The sequence below is a fragment of the Stegodyphus dumicola genome, chromosome 4, assembly GCF_044657685.1.
Source record: "Stegodyphus dumicola isolate Sdum_Otavi_A_Nest chromosome 4, ASM4465768v1".
Classification (NCBI taxonomy): Eukaryota; Metazoa; Arthropoda; class Arachnida; order Araneae; family Eresidae; genus Stegodyphus; species Stegodyphus dumicola.
The window spans coordinates 168,430,656-168,450,140 of NC_140771.1; the positions used below are offsets into that span (position 1 = coordinate 168,430,656).

A 19,485-nucleotide genomic window follows, 5' to 3' on the forward strand; every position below is an offset into this window, starting at 1 on the left:
TAACTTTACCTCTTAATTTAATTTGAATTAACTAGAAATAAGTTTTGCATTAGTGCAATAAAAATAAAACAAGATTTTGTGTTAAATAATATTGAAGTATCTCGTTGTTAATGAGACTTAATTTTGTTGTTTTGTTTTGTGAGAAGTAGAAATAATTATTGAATTTAGGCAAATTCATGATATATTTTTGTTATGTTTAATATTTTGTTTTGTGGAAATAAAGAAATTCTTTTAACTGTTTTAATCTTGTCAACAAGGCCATTGGTGCTTTCAGCAAATGGAGAAACTTAATATGCTTTATTAGGAATATTTAAAAAAAAAAAATTCAGGCTTAATTTTTTTGGCCTATTTTTGAATAGTTAACACAAAGTGTATGCAAAGATATTCATTTTTAAGATCCTTCTGCACTTACGTTTTTAGTTAAATTTAGCGGAATTAAAAAAAAATTAAAAGGAAGAGAAAAGTATATTGAAAGATTATAATCGTGATTCTCCCCCCCCCCACCTGTCTTTTGAAGCTTATTTTAAGTTAAATAAGAACAAACATTTATTCAATAAACCTTAGATTATTTTACATATCTTTGATACTAAAATGTATTTACAGTAAACTTATATAGGTTCATCTAATTTGTTCATGACATTTTTTGATTCACATTATGTCTTTCTCGCTAATGTTTCCAACTGTAATGTTATTCCTTTTCTTCCATTTGTTCATGCATGCCCTTCTTAACACTTGAACTCATAGTTCCTGTCCAATAACTTGACTAGCTGTTCAACTTTTGTCTTTAGCACAGGTCTATCAGGAATGATACCTAAGATCTCTAAAGAGTAAAGTATTGAAATAATTCTTAGCCATTATCATCTTGATCTGATAACCCAAGATTTTTATGTATAACTCTTGCTTATATTTAAAGCATGAAAATATTATCTTTATTTTTCAAGATGTTATTTATGAGTGATTTTCTTAAAAAATTGTATTGACATATGTTTACCTGCAAGAAACTGTTCAGTATGACCGAAAATGTTCACTTCATCTTACAAAGAGAACACTTAATGCTCTGAAATTTTGACTATTCGGAAGAGGTCTGATCTTTTTCACTTCCTTGTGTGAAGTAAAGGGAGTGTAATTACAAAAAATTTTGAGTATCATATTTCAACAGAAATATCTGGATCAATCTATCTCGCCTGGATCAATGACTTTTGCACATATGACAGAATAAAGACCTTTTTTTTCCGAAACAGATTGTAAAATGGACCAAAAGTTTTTTTTTTGGATATGCTTACGCATGAGTGTGTGTATACATCTCACATAACTCAAAAGCAGTTAGCTGTAGAATGTTAAAATTTTGTGTATGGGATCACAGTAGCATCTACTTTTGCACCTCATTTTTTTTATTGCAGTCAGCAGTACTATATGTGTGTATATATATTATATATATATATATATATATATATACATACATATATAAGAAATTAATAAAATAAAAAAAATTCAAACTTCTTTTTACCCCTAGGATAAAATAATCTTTTCTTAAAAAAAAATGTCATAGTTTTTTAAATTCAATCCTTTGCAGCTCAAGTGCAGGAATGTCTTATTTTTATTTTATTTTATTTATTATTAAATCCTATATGTAATATACCCGGTTACGGCCGAAAACATCGCAGATGAAAACGTTACGGAGAAAACTACGCAAGGCGAAAACATCGTGCTACAAAACATCGTGGGAGAAAACATCGCAGTTCTAAAACATCGTCATCAAAAATAAAGTGGTTAAAAAACTTTGCAGTTTAAAAACATCATTATCGAAAATATTGTGGTAAAAAATAAAGTATTTACAAATGATCGCATGACGATAACATCGCAGACATGCTTTAATAATTGTAAATGGATATTCCCATAATGATTTGTGAGCGCAAGATGGAAAGAAGGATAATTTTTACTTTCATATTTTTTACTAATTAATAAATTTTTGCTGAGAAAATAAAAAGGAAACTTAAGCATAGAAAATTAATGCAACTTATAGCACTTAATACAATTTTAAACCGACATAGTTAACTAACAAAGGCCATTAATAAATCATTTTTATAAAGTTTTTACTGGTAATTTTTCATGAAAAGTATAATCTATAAGTTGCATTTAATTTTCTATGCTTAAGTTTCCTTCTTACTTTTTCAGCAAAAATTTATTAGTTAATAAAAAAATGTGAAAGTAAAAATCATCCTTCTTTACGACTTGCACTCACAAATCATTATGGGAATATCCATTTACAATTATTAAAACCTGAAAAAAAAAAAAAAAAAAAACATGTCTGCAGTGATTTGTAGATACTTTATTTTTTACCACGGTATTTTCGATGATGATGTTTTTAAACAGCGAAGTTTTTGAACTGCTTTATTTTCGACGACGATGTTTTAAAACTGCGATGTTTTTTCTTTGCGATGTGTTTTCCTACGATGTTTTGTAGCACGACGTTTTCGCCTTGCGTTGTTTTCTCCGCGACATTTTCGTCCACGATGTTATCAGTGGACATCAATATACCCACTCCCATTAAAACACTTACTTGGTCTTTATTTTTGCAATTGTTGGTCATTGCCATCTACTTCCAATTACAGAAGTGTTTTAAATGATGAAAATATTCATGTTTTGGGAAAGTCAAATTAAAAAAAATATTTTTTTTTTGGCAAGTAACAAAATCTAACTTCATGTATAATAACAATTTATATATGTAGTTAATCTAATAATAACTATCTAACAGTATTTAATACCAGTTTATTGTTGTGAATATCCATAGACTCCAACTACTACGGATTCTCCGTATTTTCTACGGAAATTCATGAAAAACTACGAGCTACGAAAAGTATGGAAAAAACTACGGATTTTACAGAAACAAGAGCAGGAGAACCAGTACGCAAAACGGAACCAACTAATTCATCCGATGATTGGCTGAATACTCGTGTTATCATATATCATGTGTTGAGTGCGTTCCTAGTTTTGAAGAATTAGCCAATCGTAGATCAGTAACTCCAACCGTTAACGACTTATCAATAGTTCCATCCAATTGTCTGTCTCCCAGGTTCCTCGCTGATGCGTGTTTAGGCTGCATTCGGCTGCATTGTGTAGTTTACGGCGAGAGCTTAGCGTGTGTCTTGTGAACTGTGAATCAGGTGAAAGATTTTTAATCATAATGCTGCATCGAACGAAGAAGCCAAAATTATCAAAGCAGAAGTTTAAAGATTCATATTCTTCAGAATTTCCATGCATTAAAGCGTCCGAAATTTCTGTGAATCACGCACACTGCAGTGTATGCAACAAAGACTTCTCAGTTGCTCATGGCGGAAAAGATGACTGTAAACGGCATGTGTTTTCTCAAAAGCATATAGAACTTGGCACCGTAAAATCTAAAGAAATAACAAATTTCTTAATAAAAGATGATGAAACAGATCCTATAAAAGCCGAATGCTATTTTGTTCGTTTTTTAATTGAACATAATCTACCGCTTTCTGTTTCGGATCATTCCAAAGAGCTTTTCAAAAGAATGTTTCCGGATTCTGCCATAGCAAAAAAATTTAGCTGCGGTCATACCAAAACTGCTGCTATTGTGAAAACGCTTGCAGAAAATACTGTTGTTGATATTATGAAATCAGTGTGCAGTACATCATTTTCTCTAAGTACTGATGGAAGTAATGATAACAATGATAACAAACTGTACCCATTGGTTATAACATACTACAGTAAAGAAAAGGGAGTGATAATTACTTCATTGATTTCTATTTTAGAATGCACGAATAATACAGGAGAAGGTATTTTTAATTGTATAAATGAAAACTTTAAAAACAAAGGTTTAGAATGGAAAAATTGCTTATAATTTTCTTCAGATAATGCTAGTAATATGATTGGAAAGTTTAAAGGTGTAGTATCATTTATCAAAATGCATCAACCAAGTATAATCACCCAAGGTTGTCCGTGCCACCTCTTGCATATAGCTGCAAAAAAAGCTACTGAAAAATTAATTGGCTCAGAAATTGAAATGTTGATAATAGATATATATTTTTACTTGGAGAAAAGTTCGAAACGGAAGCATAGCTTCAAAGTTGCACAACAAATTTTGGGACAGAATGCAAAATCTCATAAAATTTTGAAATATTGCAGTACGAGATGGTTGTCTCTTTTAGAATCTATAACAAGGATTTTGGAACAGTGGGATGCTGTGATAAATTTTTTTGGAGATAAACCAGATAACAGTGAGAATGAAGGAAAGAGATTGCAAAACATTAAAAAAATTTTACAGTCACCGACCACCAAATTGTACTTGTTATTTTTGAAAAATACTTTGCCTTTGTTTATAACAGTAAATATTAATTTGCAACAACCAGCTCCTTATATACATAAATTGAGAAGAGAACTTTTTGAACTTTTAATGAATTTATTTGTTAGATTCGTAAAACCATCCGTAATTTCTAAAGAAAATGAAGATGTTACTCTAACGTCTATTCCATTTCAGAAGTATAGTAAACAAAAAGAAAATGAAAATTTAGTGATTGGTGCGGAAACAAGACTATATTTAAAAAATGCCAAGTTGAATGAAAGTGAAGTGAAATCATTTTTTAATTCTGTGCGAGCTTTTTTTGTAACTGCATGTTCATATATAATGGATAAATTTCCACTGAGTGATCCATTTCTAAAACATGCTGAAGTTGCTGACATCAACTTGAGAACTGAAGTCTCATTTTCATCTGTTCTTTACTTGATGAATACTTTTCCATCCATTATTGATGAAAAATGTCTTAATCAAGTAGAAATTGAATTTTCCATGTATCAAGTAGATGATTTGAAAGAAATTGTAGATTTGCGTATTGATATAGCATGGGGAGAAATTGCCAAATTAAAAAATATGAATGGGTGTATTAAATACAAAGTATTGCCTTCTGTAATGCTTGCTGTCTTAATAATACCTCATTCAAATGCAGCTTGCGAAAGAATTTTTTCTATTGTTAAAAAAAATCAGACGGAATTTCGACCAAATTTAGGTCTTAAAACTCTTGAAGCAGTTTTGATTGAAAAAATAAATATGCAGGCAAATGAAGAACTGTGTTATAAAAAAACATTCTCAAAATCAGAACTTAAGCTTACTAAGCATGCTACATATAAATCTTTGCATTCATAAATTATGCGTATTTTGTTTAATACTTATATGTATCATTCTTGGTTATTTAAATTTTATTTCCCTGTAGAAATCATATCCAGAATAAAGATATGATTTATAGCTTCTGATTTTTTCTATGATTAGTAGTGATTTGAAGTACTTTTTATTAGTGAATGCTTGAGGAGTTAAAAGAAAATTTCTAATTAAATGTGCATATAATTTACAAGGTATATTTTTAATTATTCAGTTTTATATGTATGTGGATTTTAAATGTAATAAAATTGATTACAATTAATTATTAATTTAAAATTAATGAATGGTTAATTACAACATACGCTACGCGCACATTTTCAAAGTTGTAAAAATGTCGTTCGCGCGTTGACTACTGACAAGGTTTGCTGAAGGTTGGAGTCTATGAATATCTAACATATATATTGTATTTAATATCAAATACTGTTGTGACAAAAAATATGTATAATTTATTAGGCTATACAAGGAAGTTGTGGTGTCCACACCAAATTTTTTGTGTGGGCAGTTCTGCCAAAAGTTGATGCTTACTTGGGATCATCCAATTTTATTTTTAATTCTCTTTTATTGCTTTAAATGGACAATGTTGTATTAGACTTTAAATTCTTTGCATTGCATATGAACATGCAAACCAGGAAGTACACTGTGGGGGGGACAGTTTTATATCTCCCATTCTACTGGGCCGATTGACAAAATTCAAATTGTGTTCATGTCTCGAAAGCACGACTTAGGATATATATTAGATTTATATATAGCATTGTTCTAACATAGGTATTTTGACATGAAATCGGACTTTTCTGAAATAACATACCAATTTTTTTCCATATTTTGATTCTATGTTCTATGACTCAAATTATATCTAGATATTAAATTTTGTAAAATTTGGCACGAAATTTATGGAGAAATTCAAGCATTTATCTTGGTGACATTTTTCCAGTTTGCGCCTAGAATAATTCACTTGGCAAACTTCTTAATATGTGGCAACCAATTTTCCTTTCCCTTCCATTATGCCGAAATGGAATAAAAGTCACATTGTTTCTACTTCCAAATAATTTTAGCAAAGTGTCTAAACCACATTTGATGTTTTATCGCTTTCAACAAATATGCCAAATTTCAAAACGGGCCATTATATAAATTCACGTATATCTTCGGAAATTTTGAATAAAAAACTAATTTTTTGCAGGTATGCTTGGAAATACGCCTACTTTAAGATGATGGTAAAATTTTTATAGATTATAATTCAAATTTTTTTTGAAAAATTTATAAAAATTACTTAAAAATACAAAATTTAAAAATAAATTTAAAAAAATTTGTTAATTTTATTTGGAATGAACCTAAATTTCGAAATATGAAAGAAAGAATCAAATAAGTTTCATAAGAAAAGAGAGATTAATAAATATATGCCAAACTCAATTAACATTCAGAAGCTAAAATTTTGAGGGGTAATTTCTTAAAAACTACTCATGCGATTTTTACAAAACTTGGTAGTTTGGCGTAATTTGAGTCGTAAAATTGAAATATGTAAGAAAATTGGTATGTTATTTCAGAAAAAGTCCGATTTTGTGTCAGAATACCTATATTAGAACGATGCTATATATAAATCTAATACAAAGTTTAAGTTGCTCTTTCGAGACATTAAAAATGCAATTTGAATTTTTTCAATCGGCCCAGTAGAATGGGAGATATAGAACTGCCCGTTTTTTTTTTTTTTTCCGCTGCGTGCATGTTCCATTCGGTACATGTCTGATATACATGTTCGTATGGAAAGATACAGCTGAGGCAGTTCAAAGATTCTGTTGAATTTGTGTTGGTAAAATAACTATGATTATTTGTAATTGTAAAACTTGTAATTCAGTTTAATTCTGTAAATGCAGATGTGTAAAACAGTTGCTGTTTTGATAATTTTTTTGTTGCATCTTACGTGTACTGTACATCATTTTCATAACTGAATTGGTTACTTCTTCCTTAAGACTTTTCTAGTAGACTCCACAGTTCTATTTTTTGTGTTGGGCAGATTGTTTTAGGGTATCAGTAGCTGCAAGGTCATGTGGTGGTGTAGCAGCACAGCAGTGTTGTTAGAAATTTTTGAGCTAAAGTAGCAACAGAATGATTGAAAAGTCACAAGAAATAGTATGTGTTGCCAGAGATCATGTGATTTTTGTGATGTCATAGGTTGATAAGCTCACATGACCTCTGGCATCATCACAATGTCAGTTTCCAATGATGATTCTGTAGGTTACAGGTTATAATTCGATTCTTGGTCATTATATTATATATAACTTTTGATGAAAATCTTAAAGCCAGATAGCTTAATTTCCAGTATTTAAACATCCATTTCTTCTTTAAAATAATTCTCAGCTAATTTAAGTTGTTATTTTTCTGTTTAGATTCTGTTAGGTACTTTCTCATGTGTGATTTATTAAAATTGTTGTATTAATTCGTTTGAATTAGTTCATTTTAGTATTCATTGTGCCTCCTTTGCTTTAATTACTAATGATTTTCAATTAATATTCTTTCCTGGTTGTTGAATTTATTTCATTTCACAAATTCTGATTGCTAATAAAAAGATACCATCTGATCCTATTAATTTTTTTGTGTTATTTTTTAAAATCTGGTATTATTTTGATTTTTGACTTATTTCAGTCGTTTAGTTTTTAGCAATATTATAACCAGGTGAATGCATTTTGGTTCATGATTATGACACATGGGCCACAAACCAATACATAATCACTTTAGAACTGGGGAGAAGAAACAAATCTTATAGAGCAATAAAATCACAAATATTAATATTACCATTTATAACTTAACCATTTATACTTATTTCACAGTAGTTTCCATTTGCTGCTGTAATCTGTATGGACTTAACCGATCTAGTGCAGTTTGGGAAAAAGAAGAAATTTCAAAGAAAAGGTTTTAAAAGTCCTTTACAGAAAAAATAGGCAGCTCGAGTATAAAATTTACAATTATTTTGGTGCTGATTTTTTTCTTCATGGTTTTTTTTGGGGGAATATGTGTGTGTGTGTATCCTCCTCCCTTTTTTTTTAAAGTTGTAGAGGTGTTTTAAGTTGAAATTATTAGCAAGGAAAAGAGAAAAATTACTGACAAATATACTAAATGATGTGATCCTTAGAATTTAAAAGTGATCATTTTTAAGTTGAATTTTTGTATAGAATAAGGTAAAAAAAGTATCAATTATGATGTTTTGGAATTTTGTAGCTATAATGGGATAACAGTTTCGATTAGGAACAGACATTCATTTCATAGTTTCTAAAATTTTGACTCTGTTTTGCTTAGACTGCATTTATCAATTATTCTAGAACTTTTTTTTAAATAAAAGTATAGAATAAACACAGTAAACACATAAGACAGCCATCTGTTTTCAAACATAAATTTTATATGCTCATAAGCTACGATCGCAAGATTGCCAGTTACCAACTTTCAGTTAAGCCTAAATAAAATATTACTTTGAATAATAAATTAATTTCAATTGATATGTAATATTAACACATATGAATTTTATGACATGCTAAAAAGAAATTTAAGTAGCGAAAAGTAGCACAAAGAAATGGTGGAGAAAAGAATGAATTTGCAAAATTGCATAGACATAAATTTTAGTAGTGGAATTTGGTCAATAGCAAATTTACAATAAATTGCTCAATCTGGCAGTACTGCAGCACAGCCATGAATAGGTGATAGATAAATGCAATGTTCTGGAAGTATCATGATAAATAAAAGAGAGAAGATAAAAGTATTATTGAGGCAATTTATAAGAAATCAATTGATAACTCATTCAGTAACTTTAAAAAGCAATGAACCATGTACTGACTGACATACTGGTGGTGAAACATTATGCTGATGCATCTAGCATAAATGGTAGATGCTTTTTGCTGTAAAAGAAAATTCTGAAATCTTTTCTCCGTTAATGCTCTTAATGACTAGATAGTAAACTAGAGTATTGTTCTGGTTTTCTTTCAGGTTGTATCTAGAAGGTTTATTTTAAAATATATTACAGTTTTTAACTACTTTCTTTACAGTTTGTTTTTATTTATTACAACTGAAGTAAAAGGTTTGCTATAAATAAAAGTTTAAAGGCTCATTTCTTATATATGCAGATTGGAACCACTCAATTTTTACTATAAAAGAATTTTCACTATAGCTAAATTTGCTGCACCCAGTGTTGAGTGTAATTTGGGTTTCAAATAAAAGTCTTCACTTATTCAGAATATAGCAATTTCTAACAGTTTATTAGAGTTGAATGAAGGTTTTAAATTGTTCACTGATTAATTATGTTTTATTTACATGAAGTGTTAAATCTGAATTTTGTTTTTTAACATTAGATTTTAACTTGTCATTATCATATGTTCCATAAGAAAAACCCCTAAAGAAATTCAGGCGTGGGACACATTTTCTAAAATTATCATGTAAGTTTGATGTTTTATTGGAAGCGTCCTTTGTTTAACAACAAACTGCTGAAGTTGTTAAAAAAGTGCATAACTTTTTCATGTATTTATTATATGTAAACTTAAATTTAAATATGTAATGATTTGAAATTTTCTTTCAGATAATGGATATGAGTGTAGATAATGAACAAATTTCAGTGCAACCATCTCGCCCTATAAGTAAGTAAATATCACAGCATCATGAAGTAGAGTAATAACAATGTTCTACAGCAGAGTAGCTATAGAGTTTTCTATTAACCAACTAACAAGAAAAAAAGTAAGAGATCAACTTGAATATTAAGAGTTGCCAAAGTTCAGCTTTTATTTGGCATTAATATAGAATACAAAGCTTTATGTGCATTAAAAAATAGAAACATTGGATGACAGACCATTTCTTTTTAGTGTGTTAAGGGGTCAATGCTTCATACTTTCATTTGATATTGGTATTAAATAAAGAAAAATTGTAAAAATAATTCAGTAATAAGATCAGTGTCAAACAATATAAACCTATTATCTAGCAAAGCAACAATTGTCAAAATAAAACCTTTGCGTGCCATTAATATAGGAAAGAAAGAGCTATTTTGAGAGAAAATAAAATCTTTCTTCTCTTCAGTAAATTTATTTGCTTCTTAAAATAATAAGCAGCTTTGTTTTTTATGTGACGGGCAGGAAGGGGGCAGCACATAAAGATATTTTGTTCAATATCGATTTTAAATATAATTTGAATTTCAAAATTTGTTGGTAAGTAAATGCTAGTTTGATATCATAATCCTGTTTTTTTTTTTTTTTTTTTTTATTTTACATTAGCAATTTTCTTTTAGTCATCAACTTAATTTCTGAAAGCATTATAAGTCCTTTTTGTAGACAAATCATGCTAACTTCATTGTGACTTTTCAGGCTGTTACTTGCATGTGATATTAGTTTAAATTTAAATTTGTGAAGAATTGTTTCAGCCAAGGCAGTTTTCCTAAAATAAAACTGTTTACAATATTAAAATAGCTAACTTGGTAACTCAAATGATTAACTTTTGATTAAATCTATGCAATAAGAATATTTTAGTTTGGAGAAGTTTTGTGTATGAACCTGGGGTAAACTCTCCGTGATTAGTGACATTACTGCTGAATCGCTGATGAGCTTACAGTTAGTTGGAATATAATAAATTGGTTTAAATTCAATAAAAATTTCAAATGATTAGATAAACACTAAATCTAAAACTGCATAAATAAAATGAAATTGAAGCTAAGCATTGTAGAATAGAGAAACCAGTGAGTTATATTTTTCTCATAGAGTTAGTAGATTTGATTGTTGCACAGTATATGAGGGTTATCTGTCTGAGGGTAAAGATACCTTCATAGAGAGCTTTTAAAGGAAACTCCTGTATCCATGTTATGCACAAGAAAAACCATGAAAATATTCCAAAAATCCTGTTAGCATAGTAGTGTTGTAATGCAGAGGTGATGACATTTTTATAAAGTTTGCTTTTCATGTTTAAGTGATGACATTTTTATAAGTTATCATTATAAAGGTGCAGATACCTATATGCAGAAGCATTATGTGAAACCTATTAAGGTTTTTGTCTAGCAAACAATGGCAGACATCTGTAAATATACCAGCATCGTTATGTCATTCTGCTTTTACTTGAAATAAACAACTGTGAAGTTATGTTTTAAATTTCAATTCAAGAAATATTAGAAAAAAAGGTATATTAATGAAATGTTATGAATAATTAAGAGAAACGTGTTAAATTATAAGAGAATTTTTTTTCCTTTTCAGAGAAAGGACTTGTATGTAAATATAATATGTCACACTAATTCGTGTCTACATTCAGTTTTTTTAAGGCTGTTCTGTCTTTCTCCTTTTTTTTTAAATGTGCACTGCCCTCCAAAAGTTAATGAACAGCATGTTTTTTTGTGCCTAATTTGGGAAGGAATCAACATAGAAACCAGAAATTTAGAGGACATGTTCACTAAACAGTTCTTTAATGAATGCAACATAGAATTTTTCCAAGGTTCAACACAAGCATGGATTACAACAAAAAATTGCACTTTTGGCAGTCTTGGATAAACAGCATATCACAATTTTTTTAGGAAAAATGGGGTGATAACATTACAAAAATGGGTTCTAATAAGGAATGTGTCCACCTCTAGCTGCAGTACATTGGCGACAGCAACATTCCAAGCTATCAATTATGTTGTCGGTCAGTGAAATGGGAAGCAATGACCAGACAACGGAGTAATCCTTGTTCAGGTTCATCTAACAACCTTGGAGGAGAACTTAAAGCAGCAACTTGTCTCCCAAGTAGTCCCAAAGATGTTTTATCAGATTCAGGTCTGGGAATTAAGCTGGCCATTTCATTGGCTCCATACAGTGACCCTCAAGATATTTTTCAGCAACCCGAGCTCAGTGCAGTCGTGCATTGTTGTCCATCAGAAGAAATCCAGGACCAATAGCAATGGCATATGGGCTTACATATTGATCAAGGATCTCGTTTCGGTTTCTCACTCCAGTCAAAGTTCCTCATTGGAGCACATGCAGGTCAGTGTGACCATCGAGAGAGATCTCAGCCCAAAACATTATTCTACCACTTCTGTAACTGTGTCTTTTCACAATGTGGGATTGGTTGTATCTGGTGCATTGTTCCCTCCAGATCAACTGACGACCTGAATTACTCTTCAGTGTGAACCTGGACTTGTCTGTGATGAGAACAAACACCCATTGTTGACTGGTCCAGGAGATGTGTTAGTTTGCCCAATATAAATGGGCACCTCTGTGTCCTCGGGCCAAAAGGACACAAACAACTAATGTCGGGTCAAAGGACACAAACATACAGACCTGTATTGTGCAGGCACCTGCACACTATAGTAATGAGATTCTTCTTCCTGTTGCCACTAAATGATCTCCGTGAGCTGAGGCACAGTAATGTTACTCCTCCTTTGAGCCGAAAGAGCTAAATAATGGTCTCTGAAGGTGTTTTAACTGTAGGTCTTTCTGGAACACGTCCTCTAGATACAGAATCCTTGCATTAAAACTGATTTCATTGCCAATGGACCACACTACGAGAGACATTGAGACGTCTGGCAGCCTTGCCACCTACCTCAATGAATCGGGCAAACAACTTCTCCTGGATATTGTCAACGAAATTGTTAATAACAATTGCAGATCAATACTTGTGAACCAAACATACAATTTTTGCCTTTTTTATATAAAGTTTTTATTTCTATAAAATAAAGGTGGTAGCTATTAGTTTTGCATATATTTTCTTAAACTTTCATACTATTATGCCTGTAAACTGTGAATTTAAATATTACTGACATTTTTGTAATGGTGAGCTTTGAAAAACATGCTGTTCCTCAACTTTTGGAGAGCAGTGTATGTGTGTGTATACGTTTATGGGTTGCCCCTTTGGTGAAGTATATGACACGATTCTGTATGTAGTACTTATGAATTATATTTCATAATATGTTTCCTGAATTAATTATATTTCCATGAATTCCATTAAGAAATTATATTTCCTGAATTATATGGCAGGCATAGTGGGGGATCACCTCATTGAACCTTACCTCTTGCCTTTTCGTCTAATCAGTTGTAACTACTTGATCTTTCTGCAACAAATCATGCCACAGTTTTTAGGTGACAGATTTCTGCATTGATGTGACAGACAATGATGGAGCCCCTGTGTATTTCAGCCATAACGTTCGTACCCACGTAGACGTCAGATTTGGCCAACAGTGAATGGGGACATGATGGTCCAGTGTGTCGGCCTGCTCGATCACTGACCTATCATGTCTTGATTTCTTTTTGTAGGGGCATATAAAGACATTGTTTATGATACCCCCATTGACAGCACCGAGGTGCTGGTTGCATGAATCATGGTAGTTGTCAGGGAAATTCGAGATAGAGAATATTTCAGAATATTTGGAATGTAGATGTGAGGTGTGCGTTGAACTCGGTGGACGAAACTTTGAATGCTATATTTGACTCATGTTACTTTAGTTGATGTAAATTTATTATCAAAATTAATATTAATTTACCTGGCGCCTTTTAATTTTTGATGTTTCTGTGTGCACCTGCACGTCAGGAAAGCATTTCCGACTGTGCATTGCTATATGATTCTCAATTACCGATGTGCACTGTACCCTTGCTAGAAGTTCTGTGACATAGTACTGAGACACCCTGCATATATATATATATATATATATAATATTTAAATAATATTTAATAATAAGTAAATATTTTAATGAATCATAATAAATTGCCTAATACTTACACAAAAGCTTGAAAATAATAAAATACCGTAATTTCCGGAAGAAAGGCCGCATCAGCGTAAACGCCGCACTAGAGAAAAATGGCAGGAAAAAAATTAAAATTACACAGAAATGCCGCATCAGCGTAAACACTGCAATAGATTAAATTGTGCGTGACATCGTCGGGGGCCGTATAGATGCAAAATCTCAACCTAAGTCCTGATATATGACATATCAGTTAAGAAAAATGCATGAAATGAAACCACAACTCAAAAATAAATTAAAGGTAAGAAATGTTGAAAATATATTTACGTTCACGTATATACTTATATTTACCCACTAAAGAAGTCCATGTTTGTAATACTCAGACTATATTATAAAAAATGTTGCAACAATGATGACAAAAGGAAATTTTAAATTTTACTTACAAAAGGAATTACAGCAAACTATACATCATATGAAGCCATCAAAATCTGATTCTTCCCTATCTGAATTAAAAAGATTTAGTAAATCCTGATCTAAGTCCAAGTCTTCCAGATCATCACATTCATCCTCTTGGTTTACAGTCTCTTTATCTAAAGATATAATTTCAGCTTCTTTGAATCCTGCTATTATTGACGATGTTTTTACCGATTTCCGCGCACTTCCTACCCACTTTGCAACTTCTTCATAAGATGCTCTACGCATTTTACCGCTTTTGGTATACGTATGCAATCCTTCACTCATCCAACACTCCCACCGCTTTTGGACTTCAACTTTGAAGGATTTATTACCTGACAAATATAATGGTTGTAAGATTTTTGTCAAACCACCAGGAATTATTGCTACGGTCGTAGACAATTTTTGACATCTGGTTTTCACTGACTCAAGTAAATGAGCATGCATGGAATCCATTATTAATAACCCTTTTGGTTGGAAAAAAGATCCCTTACGACACTGCCAAACTTTTTGTAGCCGCTCATGCATGATTGTTTCGCACATCCAGCCGTTCTCGTTTGCTCAAATAATTACGTCATTAGAAAAATCTCCCTTCGGAATAGTCTTTCGTTTAAAAATGATCATCGGCCTTAGCTTGTCACTGTTTGTGGCACAAGCTAACACACATGTAAATGACATTCTTTCATGCCCCGTAGTAAGCACAGATACGGTTTTTGCACCAGTTTCAGCAACAGTTCTGTTTACAGGAGAGTCGAAAGCTAATGGTGTTTCATCCATATTTATTATCTGTGAGACCAAAGAATTTTTTTTTCTCAATAATATCTGTCACATATTTTATTTTAGAAAAGATGCCTTTTTATCCTGCCAGTCCATTGGTAATTGTTGCCCGACTGTTGTTCTAGTACGCATAGAAATATTTTTTGTTTTCATAAATCTGCTACACCAGCAAGGCCTTCCTTTGAAATCATTTATGTTCATTTGTTTTGCTATAAATTTTGCTTGTAAGCGAATTTTTACAGTCGAAATTGCCATTCCCTTTCTTCGTTGCTCCTTTATCCAGTTTGCAAGGTCGTCCTCTAGATTTGGCCACCTTACAGTACCACTTTTTTTGGCTGGTTTCTGTTGTGGCATATTTTTAAGAAGTTCTTTTTCAGTTCTCCAACGTTGAATACATCTCTCGTCCACTTCAAACTCTGAAACTGCTGCTCTTTTTCCAATTTGTTCACCACGTAAAATTACATTAAGCTTAAAACCAGCAGTATAGTTTCTGTGCCGTTCAGATGCTATTTTCAAAAATTTTCCGCTCCCTTCTTACTTAAAAACTATCCAACAAGTACTTGTACCCAAACTGATGGGATCTGTATCTGGCAGAATGACAAGAAAAATCAATTCATGCTGAAGGGAAAATATGTCAGAGTTCAAGTTCGTTATTGCGAGGCAGGTAGAATCGTGTCTGCCTTTGAAATAAATCGCAGAAAAGGCAGGGGTGGGTAGAGGATGGGTCTTGGAAGATTCATCGAATGGCAGAGGAGATAGAGGTTGATTTGAAAGGGGGAGAATGTTATTTTTCTGAGATCTTTTTTAGGGTGAATAAGGCATGTAAGTCCATTCAAGGGAAAGAATGTAAACAAAATAACGTTTGCAAAAACTAACTGAGTGGTCTTTTGTGTAAGAACAGCACCAATCTATGTACGATGACAAGGCCATCCAAACTATGTACAGTGACCATCATAGAAAATATTTTATTTTTAGTGCACCTAAACACAGCATGGGTAAAAACGCTGCACCCGCTGAAAATTTATTAAGTTTTAAACACATAAACGCCATGACGTTTCTTCCTTAAATTATGGTAATAATTTATTTACTAATGAATTATTTAGTATATTATCTCTTTTGTTAAAGGTAAGTAGAATTCTAGTGAAATCTGTTCCTTTTTTTGGAATTCATGCTATTGAAGAAATATCATTTTATAAAGAGAAAAATGTTGAGTGGTGCAAAAGTTTATGCTTTTTAAATAATCTTATTTAGCCAATATTATTTTAATATACATTATATTTTTTAATTTGGATTAAGATATTATTTGCATTTTGAACTTCATTCAAATAAAACTGGTAATTTTCTCATGTAAGAAAGTAAATTTTCCATCTGGTATGCGTAGTTAACGGCCAAACTGCTGTTATGTTCTATTGTTTGATCAGAATCATTAAATTTATTTTAAAGATAGTACAGATAATTAAAGATAGCATATAAAAGATAATTTATATAAAATAAAAATAATTATTATAATACTTATTTTATATTATGTATAAGTTTATAAAACTGTGTATGCCTTAAATTTTAATTTAATAATTGATTAAAAAACTGACTTTAAATTTTTTTTTCTTATAAATATTCATGGTTTTAATTACCTTTCTGTTTGTTGGAGATGGTATATAAAAAGCTTTCTAATTATAAATTATTGGTTTAATGTATACTGGTTGATATATTTATATATATTGGTTTATATAAAATATTATGTATTTATTTAACAGATGTCAATCCTTCGGGCTCTACTGAAGTGGAATATAGTTCAAAGTATGTTATTGTTTTTTTTTTTTGTAATTTTATACATGCATATAATTTATAAATATAAATATATGTATCATATCTATCATCTTTTATCAGAAAATTATAATTAAGTTTATGTTCTGTCAGTGATGAATATGTTGTAGCTGACTTTTTTAAGTGTTGTGAAGTGTTAAATTCTAATTAGATAAAAAGCCAGATTGTTAAAGTGTATATTTACAACAAAATCAATTGATGTACAGTTCACATGTTTTGCATTTGATTGTTCAGTGTGTCTGATGGTGCATACAAGAGCCTTCTGAAAACAACCAAAAAATTTATTTGGGACAAAAATTTAACAAAATTTAAATAGTTGAGGATATATTATTAAGTATATATGCCTTCAGTATCTTACTGTTTTAGCATCCTGTCTGCACTGTCTATTGGAGTGTATAAAGCACCCTCTAGCTGAATGGTACAGGAATTATGTAACACTCCCCACCAGAACTCACATGAGTTCATTTACTATTGATTTCTAATAAGATTTACTTTCAGAAACCATTTAAAATTACACAAAGAAAAGCCCAAATAGAATATTACACGAAAATTGTTCACAATCACTTGGTATACAAACACCAATTATGGCATCAATAGAATTCTTAACATCTCTCAAATCCAATTTAATTTTATCCTCAATCAGATCCCACTTCAATTCTAAAAAACCTGTCCCTTGCCCAAAATCAGTATTTTTCTCACATCATTCCTAAATTTATACAATTCTGAACAATTAGTTTTTAATTTCCTTAAATGAAATCCCACTGCTTTCAATATCTGTATATCCAAAGAGGTCAGTTTATAAGCATCCTGACCAGTGTTGGCGCCATAACAGAGATTGACGATGCAATGCGAAATAACACTAATAAGCCGTGGACTGTATGAAAAAGCATTTTTATTCTCAAGGGAAAAAAAAAAAAAAAAAGCTTCGAATGACAGGAAACAAACAAATCCTCTTCTTGTTGCCAAAATGATAAATAAAAGTAAGCCACATGATAAATAAAAGTAAACTGCACTTGTTCAATTTCACAGATTTTCCACTTCTTAAGCTTGCTACTTTGTTAGGAAATTCAGAATGTTGCAAAAATCTTACTATCGTACAACTCTCATTAGTGAATTCTTCACTAACAAGAAGACCTTTTTTCTGAGAAGTGCACTTCAAACAGTTGGTGATAAATTTTAAACAATAAGCCACAATATGGCATAATTTTGACTAAGATGAAAATTTGCAAAGAAAAGAATCATCATCAATTTTAGCAAAGTTGGAAATAATGCATTTTTTCTGGGGTGTAATATAGCAGGCCTCTATGCAGTTCACCCTGGTTAATAGTAAGTCTGCTACAGCTTTGCTTCCTTCTTTGCATCTCTGGACATTTTACTGAGAATTTTTGCAAGATTTGTAAAGTTTTGTGACTGCTTCAGTGGAATGCTTGTGCCTCTCGCATGAAAAGGACTCAACTCATAACTGTTCTAGATAAGGAGGATATTGATGTGTTTTTCATTGTTGAAGCTAATCTGACTTCAATCCTTATAATTTCACAATTTCCATGGATACTTCTTACATATACAGTCAAAAGTCGTTAATCCAAACTCGTCGAGACTTCGGCGATTCCGGTTATCGATTTTTCTGGATTATAGATCATCAGTTTAAATCTCATAAGATGCCTCTCTGTCACATTCTTCATGTCTTTATCTATTTTTTGCAGCAATTCCACTTTTTGTTTGATGAACATCGAAACATACTTTCGTTTTGTACGATCCTTTGGGAGCTTCAGAATCTGAAATTCTATTTGACATAATCGAAAGTTCAAGTTTACTTTTATAGTATTACTCTTATAGTCTGCAAAAAATAATAAGCCGGATCCAATTCGAAAATTAAGGAACAACGCAATCATCAACATTAACTGAAATCGATAATTAGATAATTTTAGCTTATATCGTCCGTTATACATAAAACGTGCACGCGAAAACGTATTCTGCGCTTGCGCACACTCATATGCGCAGTCGTAAAAGGTCTTACGCGGCGTATGTGTCAACGCAGCGTATGCGCAGAAAGTTTTTAGCTTTGAGGTCCGGATTATAGATCATTCTGAATTATGGGTGTCTGAATTAACGACTTTTGACTGTATTACCTAAATCAGTGTGGTCTGGCCTTTAGCTGCCCGAGGGCCAATCAAACGTTAGTATAGGAGAGTGAGGGCCAGAGACATTAACCAGTTCACCGTTTTCCCCGAGAGAGATATGTTTGCAGGAAATGCATCGTCATCCATTAGCGTCGGGTGACTCTCGTCAGGATGAAATTTGGGCTAGACCATAATCCCTGAGGCACGTACATCGCAGCGTCTTTTTCCAGCCCCCCTTCAGAATGAGTCGGAAATGAAAAGGGGTGATTGATAAGTTACTTAGTTGCACTTATCTTCTCAGTGGTGTTCCATTAGGATCACGGTGGGGCTGTATCAGGAAAAGAAAGGATGGAGAATCATTTTCTCCGAGAGAATACACCCTCAACACATCTCGTGAGTTCCACAATAAATTCCTTCGTTTCATTAATGAACAAAGAGGTTTGAAGGTTTGAAATTTCTTTTCAATTCCTAAT

The 19,485-nt window shown here is 31.6% G+C and overlaps 1 protein-coding gene across 5 annotated transcripts in view; it reads left to right on the forward strand.

Annotated features, from left to right (window-relative positions):
* Window positions 1–19,485, forward strand: part of LOC118190799 (transcription factor SPT20 homolog) — a 137,747-nt gene that overhangs the window by 56,360 nt on the left and 61,902 nt on the right. For all 5 annotated transcript variants that reach the window (XR_004758478.2, XR_015040826.1, XR_004758479.2 and 2 more), the window contains exons 16-17: window positions 9,732–9,789; window positions 16,823–16,865. Coding sequence is in view for 2 of the 5 variants with exons in the window: in XM_035361584.2 (XP_035217475.2) it covers window positions 9,732–9,789; window positions 16,823–16,865 (101 nt within the window). In the remaining 3 variants the exon portion in view is untranslated. The remainder of the gene's footprint in view (window positions 1–9,731; window positions 9,790–16,822; window positions 16,866–19,485) is intronic.